The sequence below is a fragment of the Phytophthora ramorum genome (genome assembly GCF_020800215.1).
Source record: "Phytophthora ramorum isolate Pr-102 chromosome Unknown Phyram_PR-102_s0006, whole genome shotgun sequence".
In the NCBI taxonomy this organism is placed as follows: domain Eukaryota; phylum Oomycota; class Peronosporomycetes; order Peronosporales; family Peronosporaceae; genus Phytophthora; species Phytophthora ramorum.
The window spans coordinates 1396763-1424466 of NW_027150652.1; the positions used below are offsets into that span (position 1 = coordinate 1396763).

The window sequence follows — 27704 nt, forward strand, 5'->3', positions numbered from 1 at the left end:
GTACCGAGCGGCCTGTAGCTGAGCGACCAAGAGCTGTCCCGTCGGTATCGGCCAATCTGTACCAAACGAGCTACCTTCCAGCGCATCACTTGGAGGTGAACTCGAATGTGCTGGATTCGGTCTTCCAAGACTTAAAAAAAAACAATCCATTCGGCGTGGCCCTCCTATCGTACTCTTCAACGGCTGCAGCTACCGGTCAACGCACCTAGAAATCTCCGTCGGAAGTCAAGGAAGGATAAGTCTTGCTAATGAACGGCTCCGTGCACACAATCAGTCGACCACCAGTCCTGGCCATCTTCATCTCTAGCATCTTTTTGAGCTTGTACGGCGACCAAGTCAGCATCATCCGAGCCGTCTTCCTGGTGATGCCACACGAGGACGGCCATCGGGGATACCATCTCCGACACTCGGAACTCAGGCAGCAGCACCTCGTGGTAGGTGATGGATAACTACTTGGTGATCTTCTGATGCAAGTCCTTCACTCAACGCTTGGTCTTCTGGTGTGTAGCGTACATGGTCTTGTTCATCTGATGCCGCTTGCGTTTGTTTCTCTCGCGAGTCTTGCGCGACTGAAGGCGGTTGATGGAGGCGAAGCACCTTTCGACCTGGCTCTCCGCGTCGTACACGGCCACAGCGAATCCGTCCGGGTCAAAGATGGAGATAAAGTCTCCTACACCAGGATCGATGGCACAGGCGCGAGAGCTACCCGGAAACTCGAAATTTCGGGGCGCCACAGATAGAAGTTGCCGGTGCGTAAAAACTGCAGGCGTACGGCTCCAGTCGGCTGGGGGAAATTCTCTTTGGTGTCGATGGTGCTTGGATCTCAATTGACGTAGAGTTATCGGTCGCTCTGCGGGAGAATTGACCGCGGGCTAACGAGGCAGAAGGTCTTCAGGTGCCCTCACTGCGACCGAGACACTAACGCGGCTCGTAACATTTACCTGATGAACGAGCACATGCTAAGCAGGGACTAGCTCTCCGGGGCTGGTTTCTCAAGCGGTGAAGCCTACACCGTGGTGTGCCTGAGAGGGGGGGGGCTCACTGGATCCCGTAAGATGAGGCGTTAGGGGTAGAGGGAGTGGAAGAGGTCTACCATAATCTGAGGCGAGCACTTCAACTTCATCCACGCAATCGCACCGAGCGTTTTACGCAAGTCGCAACTGCGGCTGGAAGCTTGACATCTCGCAATTTGCCAGCGACCGAGCACTTGAAAACCTCGTGAATCACGGTAATGGCGTCTCCATCGAAGCCTGCTTGGCACCACGACTTGCTCTGGGAGACCAAGCTCATGTACGCGTTATCGTCGGCGGGCGGCTCCGCCATGTTCAACTTCCTGACGGTCTATTACCAGCACACGGCGGGCTTCTCCAAGGTGCAGATCGGAGTGCTGCAGACGCTTCCGAGCTTGGCTTCCATGGTCGCACCGCCGTTTTGGGGCGCCATAGCCGACCGCATTCGCGACCAGCGACTGGTGCACATCTTCTGCATCGTCAGTGGCTCAGTCCTGTGGTTTGCAGTGCAGTTCTTCGCCTGGTCCTTTGAGTGGACCGTCTTCATGGTCATGCTGGCGCAGTTCCAGCGCAGCCCCGCCACGTCGCTGCTCGACCACGCAGTGCTCAACATGCTCGGAAACGTAGGCGGTGAGTACGGCAAGCAGCGGGGTTTTGGCGCGGTGGGCTTCGGTATTGGGGCCTACGTGACAGGTCTGGCAGTCGCTGTTGGAGGCATCTACTGGTCGTTCGGAATGAGTTTCATGCTGTGCATGTCGTCGCTCTTGGTACTACGGTTGATCCCACCGGTCCGATACGGCAACGACGGGTATGCTGCATTGGAAACTGGCGAAGACAAAGAGAACGCTGAACAAGAGCCGTCGTCGTCTTTCATGGGGAACATTCGCTTGGTCATGAAGGAGATGGACGTGTTGGTGCTGCTCGGAGTTGTGTTCCTGATGGGATTGATGTACGGCGTGCTGTCGAGTTTCCTCACGCTTCACATGTACAACCTCTCCGGTGGCGACGCGAAGATCGTGGGCGTCGCCATCATGTGCGAGACGGCCTCGGAGCTGCCGGCGTTCTTCTTCTCGCACAGAGTCATCAAGAAGATTGGTACAGTAAATGTGCTGCTTGTGTCTATCGCTGGCTATGCCCTACGCATCTCATTCTATGCCGTCATGACGGATCCGTGGAGCGCCATCCCTTTCGAGTTCTTACACGGTGTCACCTTCGGGCTGGCGTGGGCGGCCGTCACGCAGTACATCTACTCAGCGACGCCAAAGGGGTGCGAAGGAACGGTCATGGGCATGCTGAACGCCATTCAGAATGGGCTGGCGCGTGCTACAGGCACATTGGTTGGCGGCTACTTCTACGAGAACTACGGCCCTCAAGTGATGTGGCTCGTGACGGACCTGGGCGTCCCCCTCTCGCTCATCGGCATCGCAATCTTCTCCTACTTTAAGAGTGCGAACGAAGCTATCCAGGAGGACATCCTCGAGGAGGCCGAGCTGTTTTCTCCGCACGGTGCGACCCCGCAGGCACTCAAAGGCAAGGATCAGCTATCAGCTTATGATGAGATTGAGTAAAGAGCTCGGTTAAGTGTATCCATCCGAAAGTGCGCATCGCGCCTTTTCTGTAAATGATGTCATCCCTCCTATCTCACGTTTTGGAAGTATGTCTGTAAAATCAAACGAGAGGGAGTGTCACCCCTATGTATTTGCAGGCGTCGGAGGAACCACTTGATCCTTTGCGCGGTTGCGGATTAAGTAGCCGGTGACCTCTCGCGTTGCGATCGATCGGTGGAGACCATGACGACGACAGTGCCCAAGCCACCGATCGGATGCCACCGCTGGCTGTGGGAGCTCAAGCTCATGTACGCGCTCAACTCGGCGTGGGGCTCCACGACCGGCAACTATCTGCCAGTCTACTACCAGCACACGGCCGGGTTCTCCAAAATGCAGATCGGTTTATTGCAAACGCTGCCCAGCATCGCCGCCATTTTGGGGCCTCCCATCTGGGGCGGAGTGGCCGACCGCATCCGGAACCAGCGACTCGTGCACGTGTTTTGCATCGTCAGCGGCACTCTACTGCAGTTCTCCACCAGGTACTTCTACTGGTCTCTCGGGTGGACAGTCTTCATGGTCTTCATCAGTCAGATCCAGACTTGTCCTACCGGTTCGCTGCTGGATCATACAGTGCTCAATCTGCTGGCGAAGGAAGGAGGGGAGTACGGACGACAAAGACTCTTTGGAGCAGTGGGCTGGGGCATCGGAACCTACTTGACTGGTGTGGTCGTGGCGTTCGGAGGGATTTTTTGGTCCTTCAATCTGTGCCTCATTGCTGGCTTTTCGACGCTGTTGGTGCTGCGCCTGATTCCACCGGTCAAGTACGGCGAGGAGTACACGGCACTGGAGACTGGAGATGAAGAGGAATGCAGCGGCAGTGTGGGTGCGCCATCATTTCTCGAGACGATGCGGTTGGTTTCCCAGAAGCCGGATGTGTTGGTACTACTTGGTGTTGTGTTCATTATGGGCAATATGCACGGCGTCTTCACTAGTTTTTTGCAGTTGAATTTGTACAACCTCGCTGGTGACAACCCGCACATTATTGGTGTCGCGATCATGTGCGAGACTTCATCCGAGCTGCCTGCCTTCTTTTTTGCTGACAAAATTATCAAGAAAATAGGCACAGTGAACGTGCTGCTGGTGTCTCTTGTAGGCTATACACTGCGAATTACGTACTACGCGCTCATGACGAACGCTTGGGGTGCAATACCGTTTGAATTCCTGCATGGAATTACGTTTGGGCTGGCGTGGGCAGCGTGTACACAGTACGTTTTTTCGGCGGCACCTCGTGGGTGCGAAGGAACTGTCATGGGCGTTTTGAGCGCTGTTCAAAATGGCTTAGCGCGGGCGTCGGGTACGCTAATCGGTGGCTACTTTTACGAGAACTACGGAGCCCGCACAATGTGGGTTGTTGCAGACATCGGCGTGCCTTTGTCTCTGATCAGTCTCGCCATATTTGCATACTTGAAAGAGGAAGAGAGTGTTGATATGCAGCAGGAAGAACTCTTGCAAGAACGCGCCGCACTCTTCTCCCCGCACAGCGGAAACCCACAGGGGTTGAAGTCTCCCATGACCCCGCAAGGTTTGAGTTCATCTGTGCATCTCACGTACGACTCTGTCCAATAACAACCTTGGAAACTGAAGGCAGCAACGTCTTTCAGCTCTTTTTTAAATGTTGTGGCCGTGGGTGGGACCTACGCTGTAGGTAGCACTGATAAATGCTTCGAAGTAAAGCAAAACATACTTGGAGTACTTCGAAGTAGTCAGGTAACAAATGTGACAACTGCTGCGAACTCTGCTAACATGTGTTCCTTCTATAATGTCTCGTTGATATGTATCAAAGTTTCATCGACTGCGTTTATACCAAGGTTTAATCGCTGCATCTTTCTTTTGCGTACCATGCCGGGCTACCGTCATCATAGTGGTAAGTAAGCACTAACTGTTGAATTAGCCGCCCCCTCGTTCAGCGGAGGTATGGTCACGAAAGCTTCTCGGCGTATCTTCGGAGTCAGGAGTTCTGACAGCATTTTTTTAAAACAAAATATTAAAGTCGTTACCGAAGGTTGGGCGTCGAGCTATCCTCTGTGATCGATTGCGACTCTTCTTCTAAAGAATTTATCCTTTGATGTTCGTGCACATGTACAAGTGGACGAACGACATCCATAAATCCACATCGTGTCTTCATGAATCTCCCGATCAGAACGATACCATATTCAAGGTAAGATGAAGGAAGCAGAAGTAGCTGGCCACCGGACATTTTTTCTAAGGCCCATGAACTTCGAATCAAGCTGCGCGCACGAATGGGACTATCCATTAGTTTCTCGAATGGTAGGCGACCATCATCATCAACATGAGCGTTTGATGATTCTGAGATGGAAGCAGTAGGAGGCTTTTCTCGCGTCGGGCTTGGAGGAGGTGACACCGAGCGCATTAAAATACCAGCACTATTACTCGTTAGATCATTTCGGATTTTCCGGCTCGGAGATTCTTCTGTGGGTCTGGGCTGGACAACAGACACGGAGTCACCAACAGACTGGACCAAGCTTCGAGAGGGATACCGTAAAACTGCAAGCAGGCTGACGAAACACATAATGACCGCAACTATCGCCAACAATGGATAATAAACTTCAAAAGTTCTCGGCGGTGCATTCTTCAGGGTGTCTAGATCTGAGAGCAGTGTATTTGCAACCGCGGTGACGTTTTCAAAAGAAGTCCAGTCAATTATCCGCTGGCGGTCATAACGATGCCCCGCACCGTCAACTTGCGGCACAAGCAATAGAAGGACAGTGATAGTGACAGCGGCACTTATGCAACCAACTTCCAGCAAGCTGACGTAAGTTTTACGAACCACTTCCAGAGCATGTTTTTCATCGCAGAAGACAACGATATCCCACAAAAAGTTGACACACAGAGCCGCAAGATCGCCAACCCGAATCATCGTCAAAAATGCGTGAGCATCTCCAATATCGAATTTGCCGTCACTCCACACCATGATACTCGGAGCTACAAGCACCCAAGACAGGAGTCTAGAGAGCACTGTGAGAAGCGCGACGGGCGTACTTCGCAGCGAGCCGACTTGAAGCACACGCGCATAATCGTCGAGCACAAACCCCATTTTCGTTGCGCGGGTGGAGGACGTCTGATATTCGGAAGCGATCAGTGGTTTCCATAAAGGCCACAGCATGAGTCGAGTGATCTCCACAACACTACAAATACTGAGAGTCAATAAAGCTAGATCCGCCAAAATCATTGTCGTGTACAACGCGCCGGAAGTGGAAAAGTTGAGAAGCGACACGTGCTCAAGGACCCTCTTGCCACCGGTTTCCATTGACGATTCGTGCACTGTATATATACTGCGGCGATTTTCACGCACGAGGAAATTCATGCCTACTACAGACAGAGAATCTGTCGTTAGCCACGCTTTATCTCGTTGCAATTGAGAAAACATCGAGATGTCGCTTCCAACAAAGACGCTTCGATAGAAGCTGGGACTCCCGCATCCGTATACCGATGCAGTATATCGTGCCGACCCCTTGATGATAAACCCTTCCACACAGACAGCGGCAGAAATCGGCGAGCTTTTGCTAACCACCTCGAGCAGCTCGACAAGATTGGTTTCTGCTTCACTGCCAGCTTCTGCTGCGTATGATTCTTGGAAGCCAGGCAGAGCCTTATTTGGTTCGCCAGCAGCTCTGCGCTCAAGCTCGTTCTGGATATTGTAGCGCTCTCGAAACTGGGTGACGATGGGTGAGTGGCAAATCGGCGGTTTGCGGTTCTTGTACAGGAGTTCGCAGGCAGCCCACGCCATCGAGTCGACGCGGATGTTACCGGTTAGAAGGAGTTCCTGGGCTCGGACGGCGCTGCTGGTTGCCCCAACCATGCAGTTCTTGCCCAGCGCGTAATTGAAGCCACGAGCTACATCGTCGTCGGGTAACGTCGTCAGTGACTCGCACTGCTGCAAGAACGAGCTCCATCCTGACACTCGCTGGGACTTTTGATCCGCGTAGGCAAATCTCGTGGTCGGTTTCAAAGGAGCAGCGGTTGACGCTGGGAAGGATCTCGTCTCGACAGTCGAGAATGCGAAGGTGTCGCGGGCCCCCACCCACCGCACCTTGAACCACAAGTCGCGCATATTCAGCAGCAGGAGCAGAGCGGCCAAGGCCACGTCCAGCAGCAGCGGCAGCCGCACTCGGCGATTGCGGTCAATCGCCATGAAACGACGCGATCTTGGAATGTTGGTAGGTATCGCTGTGGAGGATTACGTTATCTCGAGCACGGTACTTGTTCAGCTTCTCGAACCTGACGTCAGTATTTTATTTGCCGAATTGCTGAAGACATGGAGCTGGACCTGAACTCGCGCAACGCCAAGTGGAACCGCGAGCAGGACAAGCGGCGCGAACAGGCCAAGCGCAAGATCGAGACGGAACGCCGCAAGCGCGCGGCGGCTGTTAAGGCGCGCGAGGAGCTGGAGAAGCTGCAGAAACAGAAGCGCGTGGAACGCATCGCGGAGCTGGAGCGGAAGGAGCAGCAGGCGTTGGAGGAGCAGCGACTCACAGGCGGCATCAAGTACCTGCAGCAGCTCAGGCCTGTTCCCACCACCGGAGACGGCGACAAGATCACGCTGCCAGTCTCGGCGCTCGAGGAGCTCAACCCGCAGAACGCGTTGGAGCTCGGCGTCTTCACGTTCGAACTGTCGTTCGAGGAGCAGAGCGAAGAGGGGAAGGCCACGAGGCAGACACACGCGGGGGTATTGGAGTTCGTGGCGGAGGAAGGGACAGTGGGGCTCCCGCCGAAGGTCGCGGCGTCGCTGTTTCGACAGACCAGCAGACAGCTGCCCGACAGCATTCACGTGCGCTTCGTGAGGCTGGAGAAGGGCAAGTTCGCGAGTCTGCAGCCGACAGGAGACGGCTTCGGCGAGCGTCAGATTGACTTTAAGCACATGCTGGAGCGCGCCCTCAAGGCGCACACGACGCTGACAGAGGGGGACGTGCTGTTTGTCAGACATGGAAGAGAGACGTTTGAGGTGCTCGTGGCAGAGCTGAAGCCAGAGCGAGCGGTTAGTATTCTCAACACAGACCTTGAAGTGGATATCACTCCGAGCGAGTCAGTAACTAGAGCGAAGGAGGCCGAGAAGCAACTGGAAAAAGAGGCGGCACGGGCTTTGGCGCTTGCGCAGGAGAAGGAGCAATGGAAAGCAGATAAGATGGCGACTTTGGCGCCCGAACCTCCTCTGGAAGAGCGTCTACAGGTGAAAGTGGTGCTGAGGATGTCGGATGGGCAGTCGACGCGTCGCTTCTTGCACTCGTCGCCTTTGCGCAGTGTGTTTGATCTCGTAGAGGCGTTGACGGGTGACGAAGCACGACATTTCCAGTTGGCGGCTACATACCCACGTCGGCTCTTCGGCGTAGATGTTGCTGAGAAATCACTGCAAGAAATCGGTCTGAACGGTCGTCAAGAAGCGCTGTTCGTCGAAAAGCTTGCCGAAGATGAACCAATAACGGAATCTACCCCCACGAGGCCCGAGGACCAAGCAGCAGTGGCTCAACCACGAACCCAGCTGCCTGGTGTTTGGGAAAACGCTCGACAGACCCTAGAGAAGCGGCTTGACGAGAGTATGCATTCTACCGCGGTTCCTGCGATTCATGCGATGGAGCCCGTCATGCCTGTTGCGCAGTCTGCAGATCAAGAGACCAAGTGGCGGGCACAGCTGAGTGAACTCGAGGACATGGGATTTATGAACCGACCTCTGAACATCGAGGTGCTGGAACGATATCAGGGTCGGTTGTTGCGAGTGGTAAATTTCCTGTCCGAAATGGGCTCGTCTACTGACATTGGCGACAACGGCGTCGCCGTAATGGAAGAGTAAACGCAGCTAGCACAGTACGTAATCTCTCTCAACAGGCAGCAAGGCAAAAGGGTCTCGTTTGGTTACGCTGTTGGCTGGATGAACCTTTTCTATAATCTAGCCCAGGAATCCCACTCGCTCCCCCTTGCGCCCTGCCTTGGCGTCTCTATCTCTCTGCTCGCGTAGAGCCTCCTGCAACAGTTTAAATAACTCTTTCGATCGTGCGCACGCCTCGTCGATCATCTGCTGCATTTCTTCCATCTCGATGGCGCCGGTGCCGCTCTTTTGGACACCGCAGACGCTTCCTTCCGGGTTGACGGCCACACTCATCTGCGCCGTCGTGCACAGCTCCTCCTCCTGCAGCGGGTCCGTGATGAAGTAGTCGCCAATCTTGCTGAGCGTCACGCAGATAGGCCACTGCTGTGCCATCATGAGGCTGCCAGCCGCAGGGTCTGTGTCCACCTCGATCGTCTTGTCCTCGCCCTCGACGCCCACGAGGCGCAGGGACGGGAAGACCGTGTCGTTGAGCGCCGCGTAGATGGCCATGGAGATGACGTCAGGCAAGTTGCCACTGGACTCGAACACCATCACGTCGATGCTGATTGCCCAGACGCTCTCCCCAGGGATGATGCAGTACCCCTCCAGCTCGGCGCTGGGGCACGAGCACAGCAGCCGCGTCATGAGCTGCGACAGCTCCACGTTAAGCTCCTCCACGGCGCGCCCGTAGAGTTTAGCCGAGACGGACGGACAGCAGGACACTGAGACTTGCACGATGCCAGCGTTGGGGGCTTCGGGCAAAGGAGAAGCTACTTCCAGCTTGACGGAGGCCAGCACATCGGTGCCCGACGCCTCGAGCGACGCGCGCGCCGAGCCATTGGACTGCGCGAGAAGCGACGTCTCCAGCGACAGACTGCGGTACGACAGGCGGTCGCGGCCATCTGCGCGCACGTCGGCGGCCACGCCCTCGGCGATGTACTTCTTCTCGGACGCACTCACCTTGAGCATCTTCGACTACTCGTTCCCGAATGAATGGTTGAAACTTTACTTTCGATGAATTTTACTGACGAGTATAAATGACGACAGTTTCCTAAATCTAAATTCTTCATTTAGCACGGGCTAAACACCGCTAAGTCAACAGTGACGTGTTAGCTCAGCCAGGCCTGGGCGATCCCGTCGTAGGAAGCCTTGCGCACGAGTGGCGTGTTCTTGCCCTTCGGCTGGTACCACGGGAGCGGAGCCGACGACGAAAGCCACGTGTAGGTGTCTACAAAGTCCCAGATCGTCACGCCCACGCACTTAGACAGCTTCTTGCAGACCGCGATGGCATTCCTGTAGACCGTCAGCTGCTTGTTTTGCTCCGCTGTGGATGGCGTCGTTGAGCTCGTCTTGACGTCCAGTTCGGTGAGAGCGACGTCGAGCTTGAGAGCTTCGAAGCGGCGCATGTTGGAGATTTGGTCCGACGCCGACGCTTTGTCGGAGTAGCTCAGGTGTGACTGGAAGCCGACGCCGTTGATCTCGACCCCCGCGGTGATCAGTGACTTGACCAAGTCCAGCACGGCCGTCGACTTAGTGTTGATGGTGTTCGTATTGTAGTCGTTGTAATACAACTTGGTCTTGAGCCCTAGAGACTTTTTGACGGCGCTGGCAGCCTTGAAGGCCGTGGAAATATACTCCGTGCCCGTCTTGGTGTACCAGAAGGACTTGCGGTACGACCCGTCGTCCCCCATGGCCTCGTTCACGACGTCCCAGGCGTAACACGAGTCGCCAAAGTGGATCATGACCTTGGTGATATGATTTTCTAGCGCCTTGAGCAGCTCGGCCTTGCCAAGGTTCTCCACCCACGATGGAACCTGCTGGTGCTGCAAAGGGGTGTCAGCGTCAAAGTCACTCAAAGCATAGCCGTTCATTGCACACTAGCCCAAACAAGAGTGTGGCAGCGGACTTTTGCCCCTGATGTCTTGCGACAGCGACAATTTGATCGCCTTTCGTGTACGTGAAGGTATTTTGCGAAGGCTCGGTAGCGTCCCACTGCAAGCAACACGAGATCAGCGACTACGAACAGTGAAACCAAGAAGCCTCGGGTAGATAATGGCTCCGCACCTTCATGGCGTTAGCTGGGGTGATCATGCCAAAGTCGCTGATGTTCTTGAGCTGCTTAGCGTAGTAGGTATCGCTCAGCTCGCCAATGTCGGTTGCTGTGCCCATGTACCTGCCCGTAGTCTTGGCCAGATCGTTCAAGCCCTTGGAACCCGAGTACGTGGACTTGACGAAGGAGTCGCCTCGGACATCTGCCAAGGAGAATGCCGCAATAGACACATTTACACTGAAATGTAGACGGATGCATGGGAACATCGCTATTCGCGTTACACTACGACGACCTCCTCTCGGTATCAAATCACAGCCGTGACACACTTACCAGCCCCTTCACCTAGTATTGCCGCGAGTACGCATCTCCCCTGCGTCCGCTGTAATCTCCGCCGCTCCGATAATCCTGATAATCGCGCTCTCCATAGCGGTCCATGTTGCCCGAGTACATGGAATCTATAGGCCCGAACTCTCGAGAGCGACGACGCTCTTTTGAGTGGGGATCATCCCAGCCACCATCGCGTCCACCTTCATTCCAAGGTGCCGATAGCTCCGGTCGTGGCCGCGATCTCGATCGCGATCGTCTTCTGTCCGGGCCACGGCTGTGGTCTTCATATGGGCGATAATACCAACTAGGCTCCCTCGAATAACTGCGCGGATCGTCACGGAAATCCCCCTGTCGTTGGCGAATTTGCATGTCGTTTGGCTGCTGCCAGTGTCGAGGAGGGGACTGCCGCATTTTTCTGTCATATCCGTGAGCCGCTAGTTGTGGCAGATCAACTGCGGTGTTTTCAATTTCACCTTCTTCTTGCCCCTCTTCGTCGCTCCCAATATTTTGTTCGTGCGTGGTGTCATCCTTGATCGTGGCAGATTGAGAGTGTGGCGATCCTGTGGTAAGTGCGGCCGGCTTCTTCGCATTTGAGTCTGCATTTTTGTCATCCTTGGTCAGAACAGAAGTGCTCATGGTTTGAGAGTCGCCCTTATCGCTTTCCGTGCTACCAGAGAGGTGATCGTTAGCGTCCGGTGCCGTCTTTTCCTTACTCTTCTGCGACAACAACAACAATGTTCTCGGCTCAGCTTCAGCAACGGTACCAACTTCAGTTCCTGTAGCTCCTAGGTCGTGCTGGAGATCAGGAAACGACCTCAGCCTGGAGTGAGACCTCGAGCTTGGCCACTTATTACCACTGGTAGACGATCCGTACCGGTCCCCTCCGTTGAATTGTGTTGGAGGGGGCAGATCATACCTCGAGTATCGATAATCACCATTCGCAGCTCGTTGGCGTTCTCGGCCCCGATGCGGAGTGCTACGAACGCTGCCGCCATGCGATGATAGTGGAGACGGCTCCGGCGCGCTTCGTTCGCTTGAGCACGATCGCCGCGGGGCCCGATTAGATCTGCCTGCTGGGGCAGGAGAAGAACTTCGGCTGATCACGACACCTGCTTTGTACTCAAGCCTGAGCTCCAGAGGATTTCCAAGGTCGTCATAAAATGCATGCGACGCTCGCTCAGCATCTTCGCGGTTGTAATAGTGTAGATACGCCGTGCTTAGCTGATTCCGCGTCAATTTTTGCCAGTTCTCACGAGGAATGGTGCATCGCGGCACAGACTTGTTGAAAGTATAGCGCTTACTCAAGGAAGCTGCAAATTCCTCACGGTCGCGGTCCTGATTGAAGCGAATTCCGGTGGATTTTCGCTCGAAGCGCGTGTTTCTAACAATTAGTGTTGTCCGACCACGCAGCCGCTGCGGTGTAAATGTTGTGCCATACATTCGTCGTTGGTAGAAGTCCCTGTCTTCCGGCCGCTCAAACTCCAACTTCTCGTAGCAGCTCATTTTGTGTACGCCACCAGCACACTCGTCCACTGTCGAGCAGTTGTCTCCTTTCGCTTTCGGGATTGATAGCGACACACCAAAAAAGGGAGAGTCAAATGAGTCTTTGGCTGACGCCATTTCACGCCTTGTAGCGCAGCTCAAACGTGGAATCAAATCGGGCAGCGCTATCCCATCGATGCCCAAAACCTCGTACCCCATCATGCGGGTCGTTGACATCTTCTTAGAGCCTTCGCAAGGAGAAGGCTGAAATGCTAGTTCACTCACCGCCATAAAGATGGAGTTACGCTTTCGACCCAGGCGCATGAGAGCTCGATCTTCGGCAGATAACATCGACTTTTTAACTGGCACCGGATTTTTTTTCCTCTTCCGTTGCGAGCGGATGGGATCACGAATGGAATAGTGTGGGCTTGACTTCGGTGACGGAAGTAGCTTCGTAAGGACGGGAATAGGAGCCTCTGGTGGATTGGTTGCTCGTGATGCTGGATGATCATCTGCTTGCCCATTGGTAGATCGCTTAGGGATCACAAATGACGCAGCATTTTCGGCAGGTGGACCACGTTTAAATGCTTTCCTGGGAATTGGCATCATGTCGAGCAGCATTCCTTCCTTCTCATCACTGGCTTTCTTCTCGTTTCCACTTTGCGGCTCGGTCGTTTCACCAGATACACCACTTACAAGTGCAGGAGAACTGACTTGCCCTTCTTCTTGAATTTCCGTTTTCACAACGTGGTCCTGTTTTCGTTCCGGTTCCTCTTGACCCCCAGACAAATCCGCTCCTTCAGTTTGGTTACTGCAAGTGTTCACGCTGTCTAGCTCGGGTTTCACACCACCATTCGTTACCCTCTTTGGAGGTATTGGCGTATGGACTCCACCCTTCTCTCCTTCACCGTTTTGCTTGGCAATCTGCTGAAATTCAACGATCTTCACTTGCCCCACTTTGCTTTTGTCAGTTGATCGGGCTTCGCTGTTATTGCTCAAAGGCGACTTGACAGGTGATATTTTGCTAGCAGTCTCGAGTGCGGGTTCTTTGATAACCTTGACGCTTGCATCCTTTCTCTCAAGCTGCATTTTGTGTCGTTTCTGACTCGGTTCTCCTTCTTCAGATAAAACGCGAGGCTTTGCCCCTAGGGCGCGGCGCAGTTCCTCTTGCCGTTTCTGCCAATTGGGCGGCCTATCAGCTGACAGCGAATGCTTCGATAGCGATGAGACGTTTGATTGGGCTGCAAGTTCTTTCTTGGCCTTCAATGCGGCACGGCGTTGACGTTCGAGCATTCGTTTTCTTTCTTTGGCTTCTTCACTGGATGAATGGCGTGGTCCCGCTAGAACCTCGTCCTTAACGTCGCAGTTCTTATTTGCAGCTGCAATGGCCTTGCCGGTGTTTCGACGCTGATTGCGCTTTATTCGCGACGCCTTAAGCAAGTCGTGGCGCTTGAGTTTGATGGCAGTCAGTCTGTCGTGTTCACCTGTGGCCTTCCGACGAGCTTGCAACTTTCGCATCCGCCGCTGCCGCGATGCAGCAGCCTTTGCCTTTGCTGGGTCAACTGACACTTCTGGCTTTAAGTCCACAGCGCCTTGGTCTGTCTTGTCCTTCGTAGCCATTTCAGCATGATACCGTTTCCGATGTGTCATTTTCCCTGCCTGCTCCTTTGGTTTTGTCTGATGCCCTCCATCTTCATCCATGCCCCCCACAGTTGTTGGTGTGCGGCTCTTTTCGAGGCGATTCTCACTGCCAGACCCGTGATGTGACCGTTTTCGCCTTTCCTCACTTTTGTTCTGCTTCTGGGGACGTCGTCGCGCCTCCGGTTCCTCTCCATTGTCTTTGACATGCCCACTGCCGTCTTTACGCTTCCTTATCGAATTGTCCACGGCGACGCCTCCATCCTCGTCGTCTCTGCGCGCCTTAACTGGAGTCTTCTTCTGTTGCTTCTTGTGAGTCCTCTCGGGATCCGTCGACTGCGGTGTGGCATCCGACGAGTCGTCGTCATCGAGCGCCAGGTTCAGGCGCTTCAGCCAGTTGATCTTCTTCTGCGGCGGCTTGCTCAGCTCCGACATCCTGGCCACCCGCGGTTCACACAGCCAACGAAGTGACAGGAAATGCTGATGACCTATTTTGGGAAATATTTTTATAAACGACGCGAAATTTGAGTTTATTATTGTCAAATATGAAAATTAACAAGGTCATCGTCGTTGTGACCACGCAGTAGTGAAAATGGCGCTTCGAGGTGACAGCAAAATCGGAGGCGAGAGCGGCTAGGCCGGCAAAATAGCCATTTTATGAATGCAGTGGCGAGCACGAGCACGGCCTTAAGTACTTCCCGCCTGGAATCGCAACGGGATGCAGATTTTGTCTTACGTCTTGGGAAAAGACAAATGGTACTGGTAGGCAAGAACCTTCAGCACTTCTAGTTTTACTGGAGCGGAGCCGCCGAGGATTGAATCTTAAACTCAAACAAGCATGGCAACGTATGCGACTTCTGCAAGCTCAACATCCAAGGCTCCTTTAACCGATGCCAGTGCCGTAGGGGACGTATTGACAGTCTGCAACCTTCTTGAAGCAGGCGCTGTGGTTATCCCAAACGTTGGGAAAGGAATGGAAAGCTCGATGAAAGAAACGGAGCCCAAGGCGTGTGTTCGTGCAGCGGAGTACGGCCACTTGGAAGTGCTTAAGCTACTGCTTCCGGCAGCAAAGGGGCAGTTTGCGACTTGGGAAGCCTCGGATGAAGTCACCAAAACGTTTTGGAGAGAAGTGTTAAACGCGGCAGTTCGTAGTGGTATCGAAGATGGAGTGCTGCTTGTGCTGGATGCCAGTGAGCTGCAGTTGGCTCCAGATGCGAGCACCATTGTGCGTTCCGAAGACTCCCCACTGTTCGAAGCTGTCAAGAGCGATAATGCTGGGACGGTAAAGCTGCTGCTTTCGCGTGGAGCGAGTCTGGAGGGGCGCAACGTAGTGGGGCACACATTGCTGCATGCGGTGGCGGAGTATAATGCCCAACACGTGTTCGAGTTGGTCTTTGTCGACGCTCTGAAGAACGAGGTCGACCAACAGGGCAACACGGCACTGCACTACGCCGTAGACTATGGACGCGTCGATTTTACCGCGCGGCTAATTGCTGCGGGGGTGGACGTGAACGCTAGCAACACTCGCATGATTACACCTTTGCATCTAGCTGTTCGCCGGGGGCGAGTGGACATTGCCAAGATGCTGCTAGTGAACGGGAAAGCGGACTCAAACAAGAAGGACTACAGCGGGAACACCCCACTGCACGATGCAATCTTCCTTGATGAAGCGAGTTTGGCTGAAGAGGAGCCTCTAGGAGACGAAGCAGTCGTTGAACAGGACCCAGAGCAGATTCACGTGGCACTCGCCGAGTTGTTGCTGTCGCACGGGGCAGACGCCAATCAAGAAAATGACACGTCGGGGTATTCCCCGCTGCACCAGGCCCTTCGAGACGGCTACGAACGCACCGCGGTGGTGTTACTCGCGCATGGAGCCAACGCGAGCGAGAAGAGCAAGTTCGGGGTCTCACCACTTCATGTGGCTGCCGCTTTCGACGCGAGCGAGAGCTTGTGGAAGGAGCTTCTTGTGCATGGAGCGGACCCGACCGCGAGGAACGACGACGGAAAGACCCCGCTGGACCTGGTTCCTGGTTCGCATTCGGAGCTTGATAAGCTGGTCGCTGACTTTCAGCGTGGGTGAGCTGGCGCGTGAGCGTTTTCTCTGCAACAGCAGACTGGCATTTGTAAGGTTTTGCAAGCTCCACTTGGCGCATGTTTTGACAGCCCCGCGTTGAATTGAGCAAAAGAGCTTGCTGGCGTCTTGTTCTACTGTAGTTTTATTTTCAACCAATGATACTCCGTTTTGAAATTATTTGCACCAATCACCAACGAGATGTCTAAGTTTAGTGTAACCCGGGAAGGCGGTGGAGGGAGCGCACTTTGCTTTGTTTGGCCCGCAGGATAAGATGGAGGGAGCAAGCAGTGCCTCTGTGGGCGACGCGGAGCCTTTCCAGCAGGCGCAGGTGCAGCTGAGTGTGGAGCAACTTGTCAGCGTGACTGAGCATGCAGCCAGCGTCATCGCCAACGGGGTGGACGGGGGAGCAACAGTGAAGAGCGCGGCCATAGCCATCAAGGCGGTGGGAGGTGATGCAAGCAGCAGCAAGCCTCCAACCGATTCGGCTACCAACGAGACAAAGGCTGAAGCTATTGCAGGAAAGGGAGATAAAAGTGCTACCAACAAGCGCGCTTACGAAGAGGGCGCAGAAGATATTGTATCACAGCAGCTGCACCCGCGCAAGTGTGTTGCGCTTGGATGTGACGAGGCCTCAGTGCTAATTTCTGCCGAACAAACCACGGACGAGACCGTGGGCGACAGCTCAGATGACGTGGAAATGAGCGAACCGATAGACGAGGAGGAGGTTATTCGAAACGATGCATTACACTCTACTGAGGAGGACAAGCGTGCGCATGAAGAGTTCTGCCGCGGTCTGGAGGGCAAACAGCAAGTGGATGTATACGACGTGGGCACCAAAGAGTGGCTTGCGGCCAAGATCGAGCGTGTAGATGATGAGGGCTACACCGTGCACTACATGGGCTGGAGTTCCAAGTGCGATGAAAAGATCGAAAAGGCTAATAGCTATCGCATTAAACCCCGTGCCACAAAAGCCGCTGGGGCGTGGGCAAAGCATCAAGTCAAGATTGACAAGCATCGACGTGGAATGGATAAAAAGCTCACCGTTTTGGTTAACAACCCCGAGCGACTTCGTGCGGAGGAGCGAGAACTGGCCCCACAGTTTGTTCCAACAGGTATTACCCGATCAGGACGCGCAATTACAAGGCGTATTGAGAGCGGAGCATTAAAAAAGCCGAAGACCCCGGTCAAGAAAAAGGACGAATCGGTGGTCGAGTCAAAGTTCCCAGAAGAGGACCTGTGCGGTATCTGTGGTGAGATTGAGGATGACGAACTCACGGACATGATATTGTGCGATGGAGGATGCCTCAAGTCGTACCATTTCTCCTGTCTGGGCATCGAATCGGCCCCCGAGGGCGAGGAATGGCTGTGCGAACAGTGCCGTACTAACGAACAGCTATGCTTCGGGTGTGGCCGCAATGGCACAATCAACGAGAAGGGCGGTGTCTTTTGCTGCAGTGCCACGTCATGCGGCAAGTTCTTTCACCAAACCTGTGTCGATGCCAACAAAATGTCACGCCGAGCTGGAGGTAAAGCCAAACCAGGTTTGTCAACATTGGAGGAATTGCTCGAGTCAGACGCTTCATTTCGCTGTCCTCGCCACATCTGCTTTGTGTGTGAGGGGAAGAAAAAGAGTTCGGATCTCATGTGCTGCTTGAAGTGCCCCGAAGCATACCACCCGCAGTGTGTACCTCCAAGTGCTCGCTACAACACAGTTGGTTTACTGTGCTGGAGGCATCCTGATGACGAGCTACCGAAGATCCCGTCGTTCTACCTTTCCGACCGCAACATCGACACTGTTACGGTAGATTCCAGCTTGCACCTTCCGTGGATGTTCCTTCCGAAGCGTGACCCGGATGCTAGTAGTCCTGATGATTGTCACCACTTTCGGCTTCTGCTGAATATTATCAACGATGTTCGCCTGCAACCACCAACATACCGCAAGCTTGGTCGTAGCATTTACACTTTTAAACAGCCTAAAGTTTCGCTGGAAGACTCACCCATGTGTGTCTGCAAGGTACAGTGTGGAGAAGATTGCATCAACCGGCTAAGTTTCACTGAGTGCTTTGGTCCAGCACCTACCCCGGGGATGAAATTCAACAAGCACACCAGAGAATCAAACTGTACGCTTGGTGAGAACTGTGGAAACCGCGCGCTTCACCAGAAAGTATACCCACGCTTCCAGAAGTTCCACACGATTGAGAAAGGTTGGGGTCTTCGTTTGTTGGAGTCTGCCACGGCGGGACAATTAGTGATCGAGTACGTTGGCGAAGTGATCAATGAAGAAGAGAAGGAGCGCCGGCTGCTTGATCACGCAAAGAATAGTCCTGAGGACAAGAACATGTACATCATGGAGTTGGGGAAGGGCGAGTACATCGACGCGCGGTTTAAAGGTAGCGTCTCCAGGTTCATTAACCACTCGTGCGATCCGAATTGTCACTTGCTGAAGTGGCGCGTGAAAGGTGTCAACCGAATCGCTATCACTGCGTTAAAGGATATTGAGCCGGGCACTGAACTCTCGTATGACTACCAGTTCCATACGAAGCAGGCGATGGAGTGGAAATGCCACTGTAAGTCGAAAAACTGCCGTGGAACCATGGCACCAGAGAAGATCAACCAAGCCCATGACTCGCCTGTGAAGAAGCTTACGAAGAAAGAACAGTTAAAGCAGCGCAAGCGCGCTATTCTCCAGGAGAAAATCCAGCACGACAAAGAGACCAAGAGTACGGGAAGACGACTTTCTTTGACGGCACACGTTAGTATGGGAGACCGAACGACGATCGAGAAAATGGCTGTTCGAACGGGTCCGGCAACGCGTGAGCTGCAGTGGGCCAAGTATTACCATCTCTTTAACGTGCGTGACGCCAAGCATGGCTTCAATTTCAAGCTCCGTCAGGAACTGCGAGATCTGAGAGTTGAAAATGTGAAACGAGAGCAGCTTAGCGTATCTGGGTCAACAACTGCTGCATCGAGCCGATCTGTAAGCCCGGTTCGTCTTTCGGGAGGTAAGGTTGAGTCCGTGCCGGAGGTCGTGAAGAACACAGTGCCCACGGAACAATCAGTGCCGCAGCAGGAACCTGTGACCACGGAAGGTCTGGAAGACCCAGTGACCAAGCAAGGCCTGGAAGACGCGGTGACCAAACAAGGCCCAGAAAACCCAGTGGCTGTGGAAACCCTGGTAGCTAATGAAGGCCCCGTGGTGCAACCGTAGAAGGCGCCTGTTAAATTCTGCCGCGGCATCATGTAAACAGGCGCTCTTTCTTTGATTTGAGCGTTGGCGAAAGGTGCTCTTTGCAGTTCAAGTAATGAAGGCAAAACATTTTTTAACTTGTGTTGTAGTGCCAGCTGCCAGCTGATTCCAAATGCCGCTCACTGAGGACTAGAGCTTGAGCCAAGACGGTTTTTTTGCAGCTTTTGCACCCGAAGATGCTTGTCGCTTGGGCTCGACAGGTGGCTCGGCCTTAGCTGCAATCGGGGGGTTCCCTCCTACATGAGAACCGCACGATATCAGCCAACGACACCATTTGAATATATATACAGATTGATACTCACCGAGGTGCAGAGGCTTTGGATACTCCATCTTCTGCAGTGGATCCGTGCTTTCCTTCGACTCGGCATTTTCGTTCATCAACTGCACGGACAAGCACGCCAGTTAGTCATTCAATTCGAAGAGGGGTGATGAGTGTCAAGCGAAGCCAATTACCAGATCACTGCGGAAGTAGAAACCAACACCAGCCGCGTCGGTCTGAGGTGGCACCTCTAGCCACGAGAGGTACGACAGCGCAGCAGGTATGAGATTTAACTCAGCCAGCGTCTTTGTAGCTGCCAGCTTTTGCGTTGGAGGGGTAACGTAGAGATAAAACTTGTTGCCCTTGTATTGGTCTCCAAGGCACTCCGTCACATGATTCATGACATCTTGAATCGTTTCGTTCGGATGGAAAGATGCTTGCATGACGGCTATACGTATGGATATAGCACGATAGCGAACAGTAAAGTCAAATACGTCGCATGTCCTCCTTCTGGCGTGATGTTCACGTACCTCGGTCCGGAAACTGAACACGAATAAGTGCTGTTTGAAACACTTTTTTGCGCTTGAGCTCGTCAAGTTCACGCATGGCCTGGGTGCGGAAGTTCTGGGGGAGAGGGGGTGACACAGGTACTCTGTCAATAACACTCATCCCTCCAACGACCACCAATCTTCATCAACCCACCTTCGTCTTTTCCATCTCCTCCCGTCGAGATTTAAGGCTCGATATCAGCACTTGTGCATCGCTTCTCTCACTTAGCTCGCTTTCCGCGGCTGCCAAATCCAGTTGCCCACCTGCCCGCCTTCCTTCGAGAGCAACAGTTGTGTTTCGAGGAGGTTTCTCGTGTCCGACCAGTTGATCCTGCTTCGTCTTCAGCGCGTCAACAAGAACTTCAGTTGTACTCGGGCCCCGAGGTTGCATCTGAATACAACGTCATCCAATAAACATATTAGCCACAATAGAGTCCAACTTTGATAACATTGTACAGCATTGTTCAAACCTGCACACGGGTAATTTGAGTCTTGAACACGTCAAAATTTGGGTCTGCTTTGTTCTCACGAACAACTGGGCGTGTGTCCGGCGAGATATTCAGGTCGTTTGCTTCGCCGTTCAGTAGTCGCATGCCTACCTCCAGTAATTTTTTGTCTAGTGGACCTGGATTCAGCACCAGCATTTGGGTTTCTGGGACCACTACAAACCCTACGGACTTCAGGAATTCCAGTCCACCTTTAACTTGACCCACAGAGCGATGGAAAACTGCATTTGACAGACGAATGGAGCGCACTTTCTCGTTTTCTGGATCAACAGCATACGTAGCACTAGGTTAGTGCTGTCTACAGACAATATAGCAGCTTCGAAGCATACCTGGATCGGACAAAATGTTCGCGACAATTTTCATCAACGTCGTGATAGCGGTCCGGGATACCGCATCAAAATTGCTGTCTCTCAAAAGCTGCAGCGCGTCGTAACTACTCATCACGACCTCAGTCTCGTCGACAGCTTCGTTCATTTCGACGTCCTCAACCTGAGGCGCGAGAGTACGGCTCGGCATCTCCGCCTGAGGAGCCGGTGGAGGAGAAGGAGCCGTCGTCGATGGCGAAAAAGAAACGTGGGGTTGCTGCGGTGGGGCAGCGGGGCTCTGGATGGCTGGCGCAGCTGGAGCATCTGCAGCCTGAACTCGGAACATGGCCGAACCGCTCAGGATACCCAGGTCTGCCACGCAAACAAACACCACGACATCAGCGTTGCAATGATAAAACAGAGCGTGGTATCCAACAAGTTACCCTTGAGTGTAGTGGTCGTAAAAGCTTGGGAGTCGATTTCGCGACGCAGAAATCCAAGCGAGAACTGTCAACCCACCAGTCAGTTCCTAATAAATGTACGTACACCTCACTACAACAGTGTAGGAAACCAACCTGCTCTGAAGCCGGAAGCAGCTTTAGGAAGGTCAAAATGCGCTCAATGACTGTGTCACTGCCAAATGACGCCTGGACGCGCTTGCCGTCGCGCAACTGGATGCACACGCGCACTTGCTGCACCTCAGCCGCCCCCTCCAGCTCTGCAAGCTCCACTGATGCGTTGTTCGAAATGCCGGTGAGGCGAAAGGGGATGGACAGGTCGATGGGCTTGCTGCGGTGCAGGAGCTGAAACTGGCGCGAGTCGTCCAGGCGGAAATGCTCCTTGGCTTCTGCCAGCACTTGGAACTGCACAGCGAAAGCGAATTAGGCCAAACAGACGGCGACGGTGGACAGGGAGGGAATAGAACTATCAAGACCGCACCATTGTCGTCCCAGGCGTGACCTTCACGCGCTTGGACTGGTGGTTAAACTCCACGTTCAACGCCATCTTCTTCACTCGTGTCGACGATGGATCCGCTTTAATGAGCCCTTGTAAGCGCATGCAAACCCTTCAGAACAGCCTTCTGCGCTGTGATTGGTTAAAAGGAAAGCAAGTTCAAGAGAATTCAATTGACGAATGTTTATACCATCTCCTGCAGGATCACCACCTACTGCTGCTTGTAGTGATAGCGCAGGTAGGGGAGCTCTACGTCCTCTCCGTCGGCGTCCATGGCGCACACCTCCAAGATGAGGTACTTGAGCTTCGGGTCGATGGGCTTCTTGGTCACCGTGCGCACGAGGTCCGAGATCTTCATCGCCATGCGCTCCTTCGATCGCGACTTCTGCGAGTACATCGCGTACAGAATCGTGACACCATAAGACAACATGGAGACCTCAGCATCGTACTCTTTCTCAAAGTACGCCAGGAACTCCTTGAGCGTCATGTCTCCGCGGTCCACCTCCAGGCGGTCCCACGCAGTCCATTTGTACTCCTCGCCCTTGAGCATCGTCTTGGTCGCCTTCGGCTCGATCGGCTCGGCAAAGGTGAACAACGGCAGCGCGAGGTTCACGAATCCGTTCTTATAGTGGTCCAGTGGCTTTTCCTGGAACACCTTCAGGAATTCAAAGCACACGAGGCCTGTCACAAGCGCTGTCGTCGTTGCAATCGCTGGAATGATCTTGCCCGCAATGAAACGCGACTTGTGCATGTCCTCCTCTGGGATCTTGTACGACCGAGCGCGCAGGTTTGAGACAGACACAATGACCTCCATGTGGGCGTCATCGTCCTTGTCGAACTCGATGGCTTGCATACGGTAACCTGCGAGAGTCGACGGCTTCGGCAACTCCTTCAGAATGAATTCGCACTGAGCGTCCACATCTTCCAGACCAGGAGCTGCTCCACCCTCCTTCAGTTCTGCATCCGAGGCAGCAATTTTCACACCCTTTCTGGGAGAAAATTCCGGGACGTGAATACTAGCGAGGACTTGTGCGAACGAGTCTCTGTCTGCATGACCCTTCAGCCCGTAGTTCTTCGCACGGCTGTTGGCAACGGAGACGACAAAGTCCATATGCAGCGGGTCCTTCACGTCAAACGTGATAGGCGTTGGAGGGCGCTTCGGGCCAGACCAGAACGGAGTTCCTGACGTTGTCAACTGAAAAAAAAGAGAACTTGTTAGTGCACCATATACTATGAGCAGGTCGCTCAAGACGGATGGCAGCGTACCTGGTCCACAGGGAAGTTGAACAGAAGCTGTTTGATCTGATTGCTGAAGAGGTCTTCAAACTTGAAGCGAGCCCACGAAATACAGTCTTCGAACGACATGGGGCGGTCGTCCACCAGCGAGTTTTTGAGACGTTCCAGCGTTTCCACCTTCGTGTTTTGCTGTTCGTTAAGTTCCTTCAGAAACGTTGGGCCTTCCAAGTAGCGGTTCACATCCGATGGTGCCTGGAAAAATTCGCCTTCGAACCAATCGCGAGCCCACTGGAGGGTATGCTCAATCGCATTTGGGAAATTCTTCAGAGTGCAGATCGGAATGCTCTTCTCAGGAGGGTCTCGAGAAGCTCCGTAGTTTTCAGTCTTGTGTGGCACGACAACCTGGGTATTGCCCTTCGTTCCCAATGTACCTGACTCAAACATAGGGAGTCCATAGAACAGGCATCGCTGATCCATGTACAAACGAGCCTCCACATTGTCCAGTGCCGTGCACACACCAGAGAGCGACTCGAAGAAATCGTCATTGAATTGGTCTTCAGATTCGGCCCCAACACGAGACACATACGCCTGTACATTCACGTCCGGGTTCATATCCTTAATAGCTCGAGCAGCAACCGAGGACTTCGCTTGTTGCACATCCTTTGAGCGGAACAGGAATTGGCGATTCAGGTTTGATTTTTCGATCGTATCCATGTCCGTGATGTGAATTATGCCGTTCTTGTTAGACGCAACGCCCATCATCGCCCAATTCTTCAGCATCTCGCAGCCAATTGCACCAGCGCCCACAAGGAACAAGTTTAGACTCTTGATTTTCTCCTGCAACTGCCGACCGAAGACGACTATCTGCCCGTCGTATCTGGAGCCAGCGGGTGCGAACTCATCAGGAGTGCCGGCGTACACAGCGTCAGGAAGACACTCCACCGCATCGAAGTAGAAGAACTGTTGAATTGGCGTAAACTTACCACTGCACGCCTTAAGAGTCTCCTGGCCAACGATACCGCCGAGGAAAGCTGCCATCGGGGCGATCACACCGAGAGCACCAGCCGCAAGCGCTTGAATAATTTTTTTCGAATCGGCAGCATCGACGTTTTCGACGCTGAACTGCTTCTTTGAAATAGCCTGCTTGTTAAGCTCAGAAGCAAGCGCGGACACTTCTTCCGCATCTTGCATGGATCCTGGCTTGGGATAACTGCCTTGGTGCTTCTCCTGGAACGCATCAAGCGCCTGAAACGCCACGTGAAGCAACTCCGATCGGCCAATCTTAGCAAAGTCATTAATCAAAAACTCTCCAGGTGCTACAAGTGCACTTTCCAAGTTCTTGAAGCTGGTCACGAGAGGCTGCTTGACCTGAGTAACATAACCTCCACTGGATGGCTGCCCCTGGTCGAATCGTTCTTTGTCTGCGTCATCAACCGTATCCAGGGTAAACGTGAACGGGCCTGTCACCGTTACCTTCCTCGGCTTACTGTCATTCAAGAATGGGAATCCAGACACTTCACGGAAAGACACAATGTCCCCCGTCTCGAGGCCATGACGAGCATCATCGTTCACGGTAACCAACGGAGGTACCGTGTTGGAAATGGATGAAATCAAGCAGCTCACGGGCTCCACTCCATCACGGTCCGATACGATAAATTCGTCTCCAAAGTCGCAGAAGACCGAGCCAAAAACACCACGCGCCTCAGTCGTGATGAAGGCAATCGACTTGGCATGGCAGATGGCGTTAATCCGCTTCGCTTCCGTTAGTGGCGCATTAACGAGAACCACCGCCTGAAACAAACAAGAGCGTTTACAAAACAAATTCATCAAACAGGTTAGAGCTTGTAAGTCCAGCATGAAAGGGATACAATCGTCAAATACGCACCCGAAATCCAAGCAAAAAATCCTCCGTGATCTCGCCGGTGTGGCACCTGACCGGAACGTAAGGGTTCAGCTCCGCCAGCTTGTTCAGTGACACTGCCGCGCGGGGCTTCCCGACGTCAGCTTCGGTCAGGTAGAACTGGGAGGCCAAGTCGAGCGTGCTGGCAGGCGTGTCATCGTGCAGCGTGACACTCTTCACTCCCGCAAGAATGACGTTCTTGGCAATCTCCACACCGAGGCCGTTGAGCCCAACGATGAGCACATTGGACGCCCCCATGCGCAGCTGGGCCTCGCGACCCATCACGTAGAGCTGCCGGCTGTACAGCCCCTCGTCGATCGAGCCGCTCTGGTCAATGTCCATGGCGTTGTCTGTGACATGCACCAAGTTCCGCACACCGTCAGCGGTCTCATTCACATCCCCCGCCGTTACAACGTGCGAACTCATGGCGATGGCGCTGACAGAACGAGACAACACACGTGAATACCGTACTGCGCTGTCCCCTCGAGACGCACGCCCCCACTGCCTTTCACCTACTAATACCAACCTTGCTTTTGCGTGCTTTCCGCTTGAAGATGTCGGAGTTCTTCTCACCAGTTGTTCGGCCCTGTTACAATCGCAGTTGGTCTGTGACAGCAAAGGGGGAAGTTAGCTCGTGTGCCGCGGTGGAGAGAGAAGGGGAAAGAAGCCCGCAGCAGCGGAGGCGCGATCTTGCTTACCGTATCCGATACCGAGTTGTGCTCGAGTCTTCTAGAGCTTTTATTTGTCCGCCTGTCATTGGTCTGAAATAGATTGATATCCAGCCAATCGACGCTGGGTGTCGGTTCTTTGGGAAAGGGCTGAGGACGCGAAGTGAGACAGCTTCAAACCTGCGGAATTTGGCTGGCCACTTGAGAAGAATCTAACAGAGCAGAGCATGGCGAAGAAGCGAGGAGGTACGAGGCTGCAGAGCGCTTTGCTGCTGCTCGGTGACTGACTGTTTCTGCGATGACGAATACAGGCGGCCGGCGGATGCGCCACGAAGACGACGACGACGACGACGCCGCGTCTGTGGCGTCCGTGGAGACACACGGGACGTTCGTGTCGGATGACGGCGAGTTGTACGATGGCTACTCGAAGAACGAAGACGAGGAGCAGGAAATCGATGAAGCGATCGAGGAGCTGACGGAGAAGAGGTGCGTTTGTAGCCATCGATTATGTTAAACAGGGTGCATGCTCATAAATTGCAATGTTATTTTCCGCACCCAGAACGACGACGCGGGTTGCTGCGCTGGAAAAGCTCACTACCTACGTGCAGCAATACGTGCCACCTGACGAGATCAGCGAGAGGTACGCTTTGAAAGCTGAGTCTGCGCAATGGCGCGATTGAGAATATGTATTCACGTTCTCGCTCGTGCCACAGCTTCTTGTCAAACGTTCTCGGATGTCTACGCAAACCATCCGAAGGCGAGGCGGTGCTTGGATCGCGCATTTTGGCAATTATTGCGCTCATTTTCGGTGATGACGAAGAGCGCTTCTTCCAGAGATCGAAAAACGTGCTCAAACCGTTGGTCAAGACAGCGCGAAATGCGAAGATCAAAGTAGCGGTGAGTGGCTACTTACCTGTTGATGGTGGGTTTGAACTTGTGCTCACGTCTCGTTTGCCCAGACGATTCGTGCTCTCGGACTGATCTGCTTTGTATCGAGTGTGGAGGAAGAGAACGCGGCAGAGCTTTTGGAGCTGTTCGAGACTTTTTTCAACCCGAAAATCGTCGGTGATATTTGCAAGGCGGCTCTCGACTCGTGGGGTCTTGTTGCCTCGTCACTCTCAGACGAGATGCTCGTGAGTGATGAACTGCTGGAAAGGTAATGAGCATAACTTAGAGGAATCTGTTGAATCTGCTGCGCTAACCAGCTGTTTGTATTTACGTGCGTTGGCACGATCAGATTGGTGCCAAAGTTCCTGGCCTTACTGGATCACAAGAATGTCGAAGTGCGCTCGGCCGCTGGTGAGAATGTTGCTTTCCTGTACGAAAGCGCCCAGAGTTGCGGCGTCCCGTTGCCCTATGGGGATGAGATTGTGGATCGCTTCCTCGAAATGAGCAAGGACAACAGCAAGAAAAACAGCAAAAAGGACCGCAAGACACAGCGCGTGGTCTTTCGCGACATTCACTCGACGCTTGCTGTAGGTTGCGAAACTGATATGCGAAGTGGTGGCGATGCACTAACGGCGTTGCTTTGTTGCCTTTTGTGCAGACTGGCGAAACTCCACACGTGTCATTTTCGGTGAAAAGCGACGTGCTTGAGATCTCTTCCTGGAAGTCTGTAAAGCAGTTCGAGGCGGTTAAGGACTGCTTGCAGACCGGTCTGCAGGAGCATATCAAGTACAATAATATGCTCCGTGCGATGCTGGACTTGCCTGAGACGCTTGAAGACCGCAAAGTGGACAGGGTACGTTGTGAGGTTTTGATACTGCAGTTTCGGCTGTGTGCAACCAATTTTGCCTCTGACGATTGTGATTATTGCTATGGCCAGCGCGACGTCTTTGACAAGAAGTCAGCTTCAAGGAAGCAACGCAGCAACGAACTCAAGGGAGACCGCAAACGGAAGCAGCATATGCAAGATGCCTTTTATGACGATGGTTTTTATTAGTAGGTACAGTAGCATCCGGACTTGCTCCAGTTCTACAGTAGAAGTGTTATCATGCTAAAAGCCCATTCAGCCGGCAAAATATTCTTTTCAATTTGCAGGGCTGAGGTGAGACTGCTATCAGCATGGTTGC

General features: G+C 53.5%; 10 protein-coding genes across 10 annotated transcripts; 6 read left to right on the forward strand and 4 right to left on the reverse strand.

Annotated features, from left to right (window-relative positions):
- Positions 1–1231: 1231 nt before the first annotated feature.
- Positions 1232–2578, forward strand: KRP23_7299 (Major facilitator superfamily domain-containing protein 6-A; the record flags this gene model as incomplete). Its single annotated transcript, XM_067892595.1, has 1 exon — positions 1232–2578. The coding sequence occupies one exon, from the start codon at positions 1232–1234 to the stop codon at positions 2576–2578; it is 1347 nt and encodes a 448-aa protein (XP_067744460.1).
- Positions 2579–2800: 222 nt separating this feature from the next.
- On the forward strand, positions 2801–4183 carry KRP23_7300 (Major facilitator superfamily domain-containing protein 6; the record flags this gene model as incomplete). Its single annotated transcript, XM_067892596.1, has 1 exon — positions 2801–4183. The coding sequence occupies one exon, from the start codon at positions 2801–2803 to the stop codon at positions 4181–4183; it is 1383 nt and encodes a 460-aa protein (XP_067744461.1).
- A 2710-nt stretch (positions 4184–6893) lies between these two features.
- KRP23_7301 (Ubiquitin recognition factor in ER-associated degradation protein 1) lies at positions 6894–8423 on the forward strand (the record flags this gene model as incomplete). The annotated part of the gene is made up of 1 exon (XM_067892597.1): positions 6894–8423. One exon carries the CDS (start codon positions 6894–6896, stop codon positions 8421–8423), a length of 1530 nt encoding a protein of 509 aa, XP_067744462.1.
- A 96-nt stretch (positions 8424–8519) lies between these two features.
- On the reverse strand, positions 8520–9407 carry KRP23_7302 (Exosome complex component RRP42; the record flags this gene model as incomplete). The annotated part of the gene is made up of 1 exon (XM_067892598.1): positions 8520–9407. One exon carries the CDS (start codon positions 9405–9407, stop codon positions 8520–8522), a length of 888 nt encoding a protein of 295 aa, XP_067744463.1.
- Positions 9408–9547: 140 nt separating this feature from the next.
- On the reverse strand, positions 9548–14370 carry KRP23_7303 (Endo-1,4-beta-xylanase; the record flags this gene model as incomplete). Its single annotated transcript, XM_067892599.1, has 3 exons — positions 9548–10261; positions 10503–10690; positions 11670–14370. 3 exons carry the CDS (start codon positions 14368–14370, stop codon positions 9548–9550), a joined length of 3603 nt encoding a protein of 1200 aa, XP_067744464.1.
- A 538-nt stretch (positions 14371–14908) lies between these two features.
- On the forward strand, positions 14909–16015 carry KRP23_7304 (Poly [ADP-ribose] polymerase tankyrase-2; the record flags this gene model as incomplete). The annotated part of the gene is made up of 1 exon (XM_067892601.1): positions 14909–16015. The coding sequence occupies one exon, from the start codon at positions 14909–14911 to the stop codon at positions 16013–16015; it is 1107 nt and encodes a 368-aa protein (XP_067744465.1).
- A 265-nt stretch (positions 16016–16280) lies between these two features.
- KRP23_7305 (Histone-lysine N-methyltransferase ASHR3) lies at positions 16281–19217 on the forward strand (the record flags this gene model as incomplete). Its single annotated transcript, XM_067892602.1, has 1 exon — positions 16281–19217. The coding sequence occupies one exon, from the start codon at positions 16281–16283 to the stop codon at positions 19215–19217; it is 2937 nt and encodes a 978-aa protein (XP_067744466.1).
- Positions 19218–19385: 168 nt separating this feature from the next.
- KRP23_7306 (Plant UBX domain-containing protein 1) lies at positions 19386–21879 on the reverse strand (the record flags this gene model as incomplete). Its single annotated transcript, XM_067892603.1, has 11 exons — positions 19386–19492; positions 19559–19637; positions 19710–19963; positions 20046–20139; positions 20218–20454; positions 20534–20688; positions 20761–20829; positions 20899–21246; positions 21318–21381; positions 21450–21737; positions 21814–21879. 11 exons carry the CDS (start codon positions 21877–21879, stop codon positions 19386–19388), a joined length of 1761 nt encoding a protein of 586 aa, XP_067744467.1.
- A 160-nt stretch (positions 21880–22039) lies between these two features.
- KRP23_7307 (Ubiquitin-like modifier-activating enzyme 1) lies at positions 22040–25721 on the reverse strand (the record flags this gene model as incomplete). Its single annotated transcript, XM_067892604.1, has 5 exons — positions 22040–23023; positions 23095–24855; positions 24950–25400; positions 25491–25550; positions 25663–25721. 5 exons carry the CDS (start codon positions 25719–25721, stop codon positions 22040–22042), a joined length of 3315 nt encoding a protein of 1104 aa, XP_067744468.1.
- Positions 25722–25859: 138 nt separating this feature from the next.
- KRP23_7308 (Interferon-related developmental regulator 2) lies at positions 25860–27574 on the forward strand (the record flags this gene model as incomplete). Its single annotated transcript, XM_067892605.1, has 8 exons — positions 25860–25878; positions 25944–26118; positions 26192–26272; positions 26346–26529; positions 26592–26788; positions 26870–27107; positions 27179–27373; positions 27458–27574. 8 exons carry the CDS (start codon positions 25860–25862, stop codon positions 27572–27574), a joined length of 1206 nt encoding a protein of 401 aa, XP_067744469.1.
- Between the last annotated feature and the right edge of the window lie 130 nt (positions 27575–27704).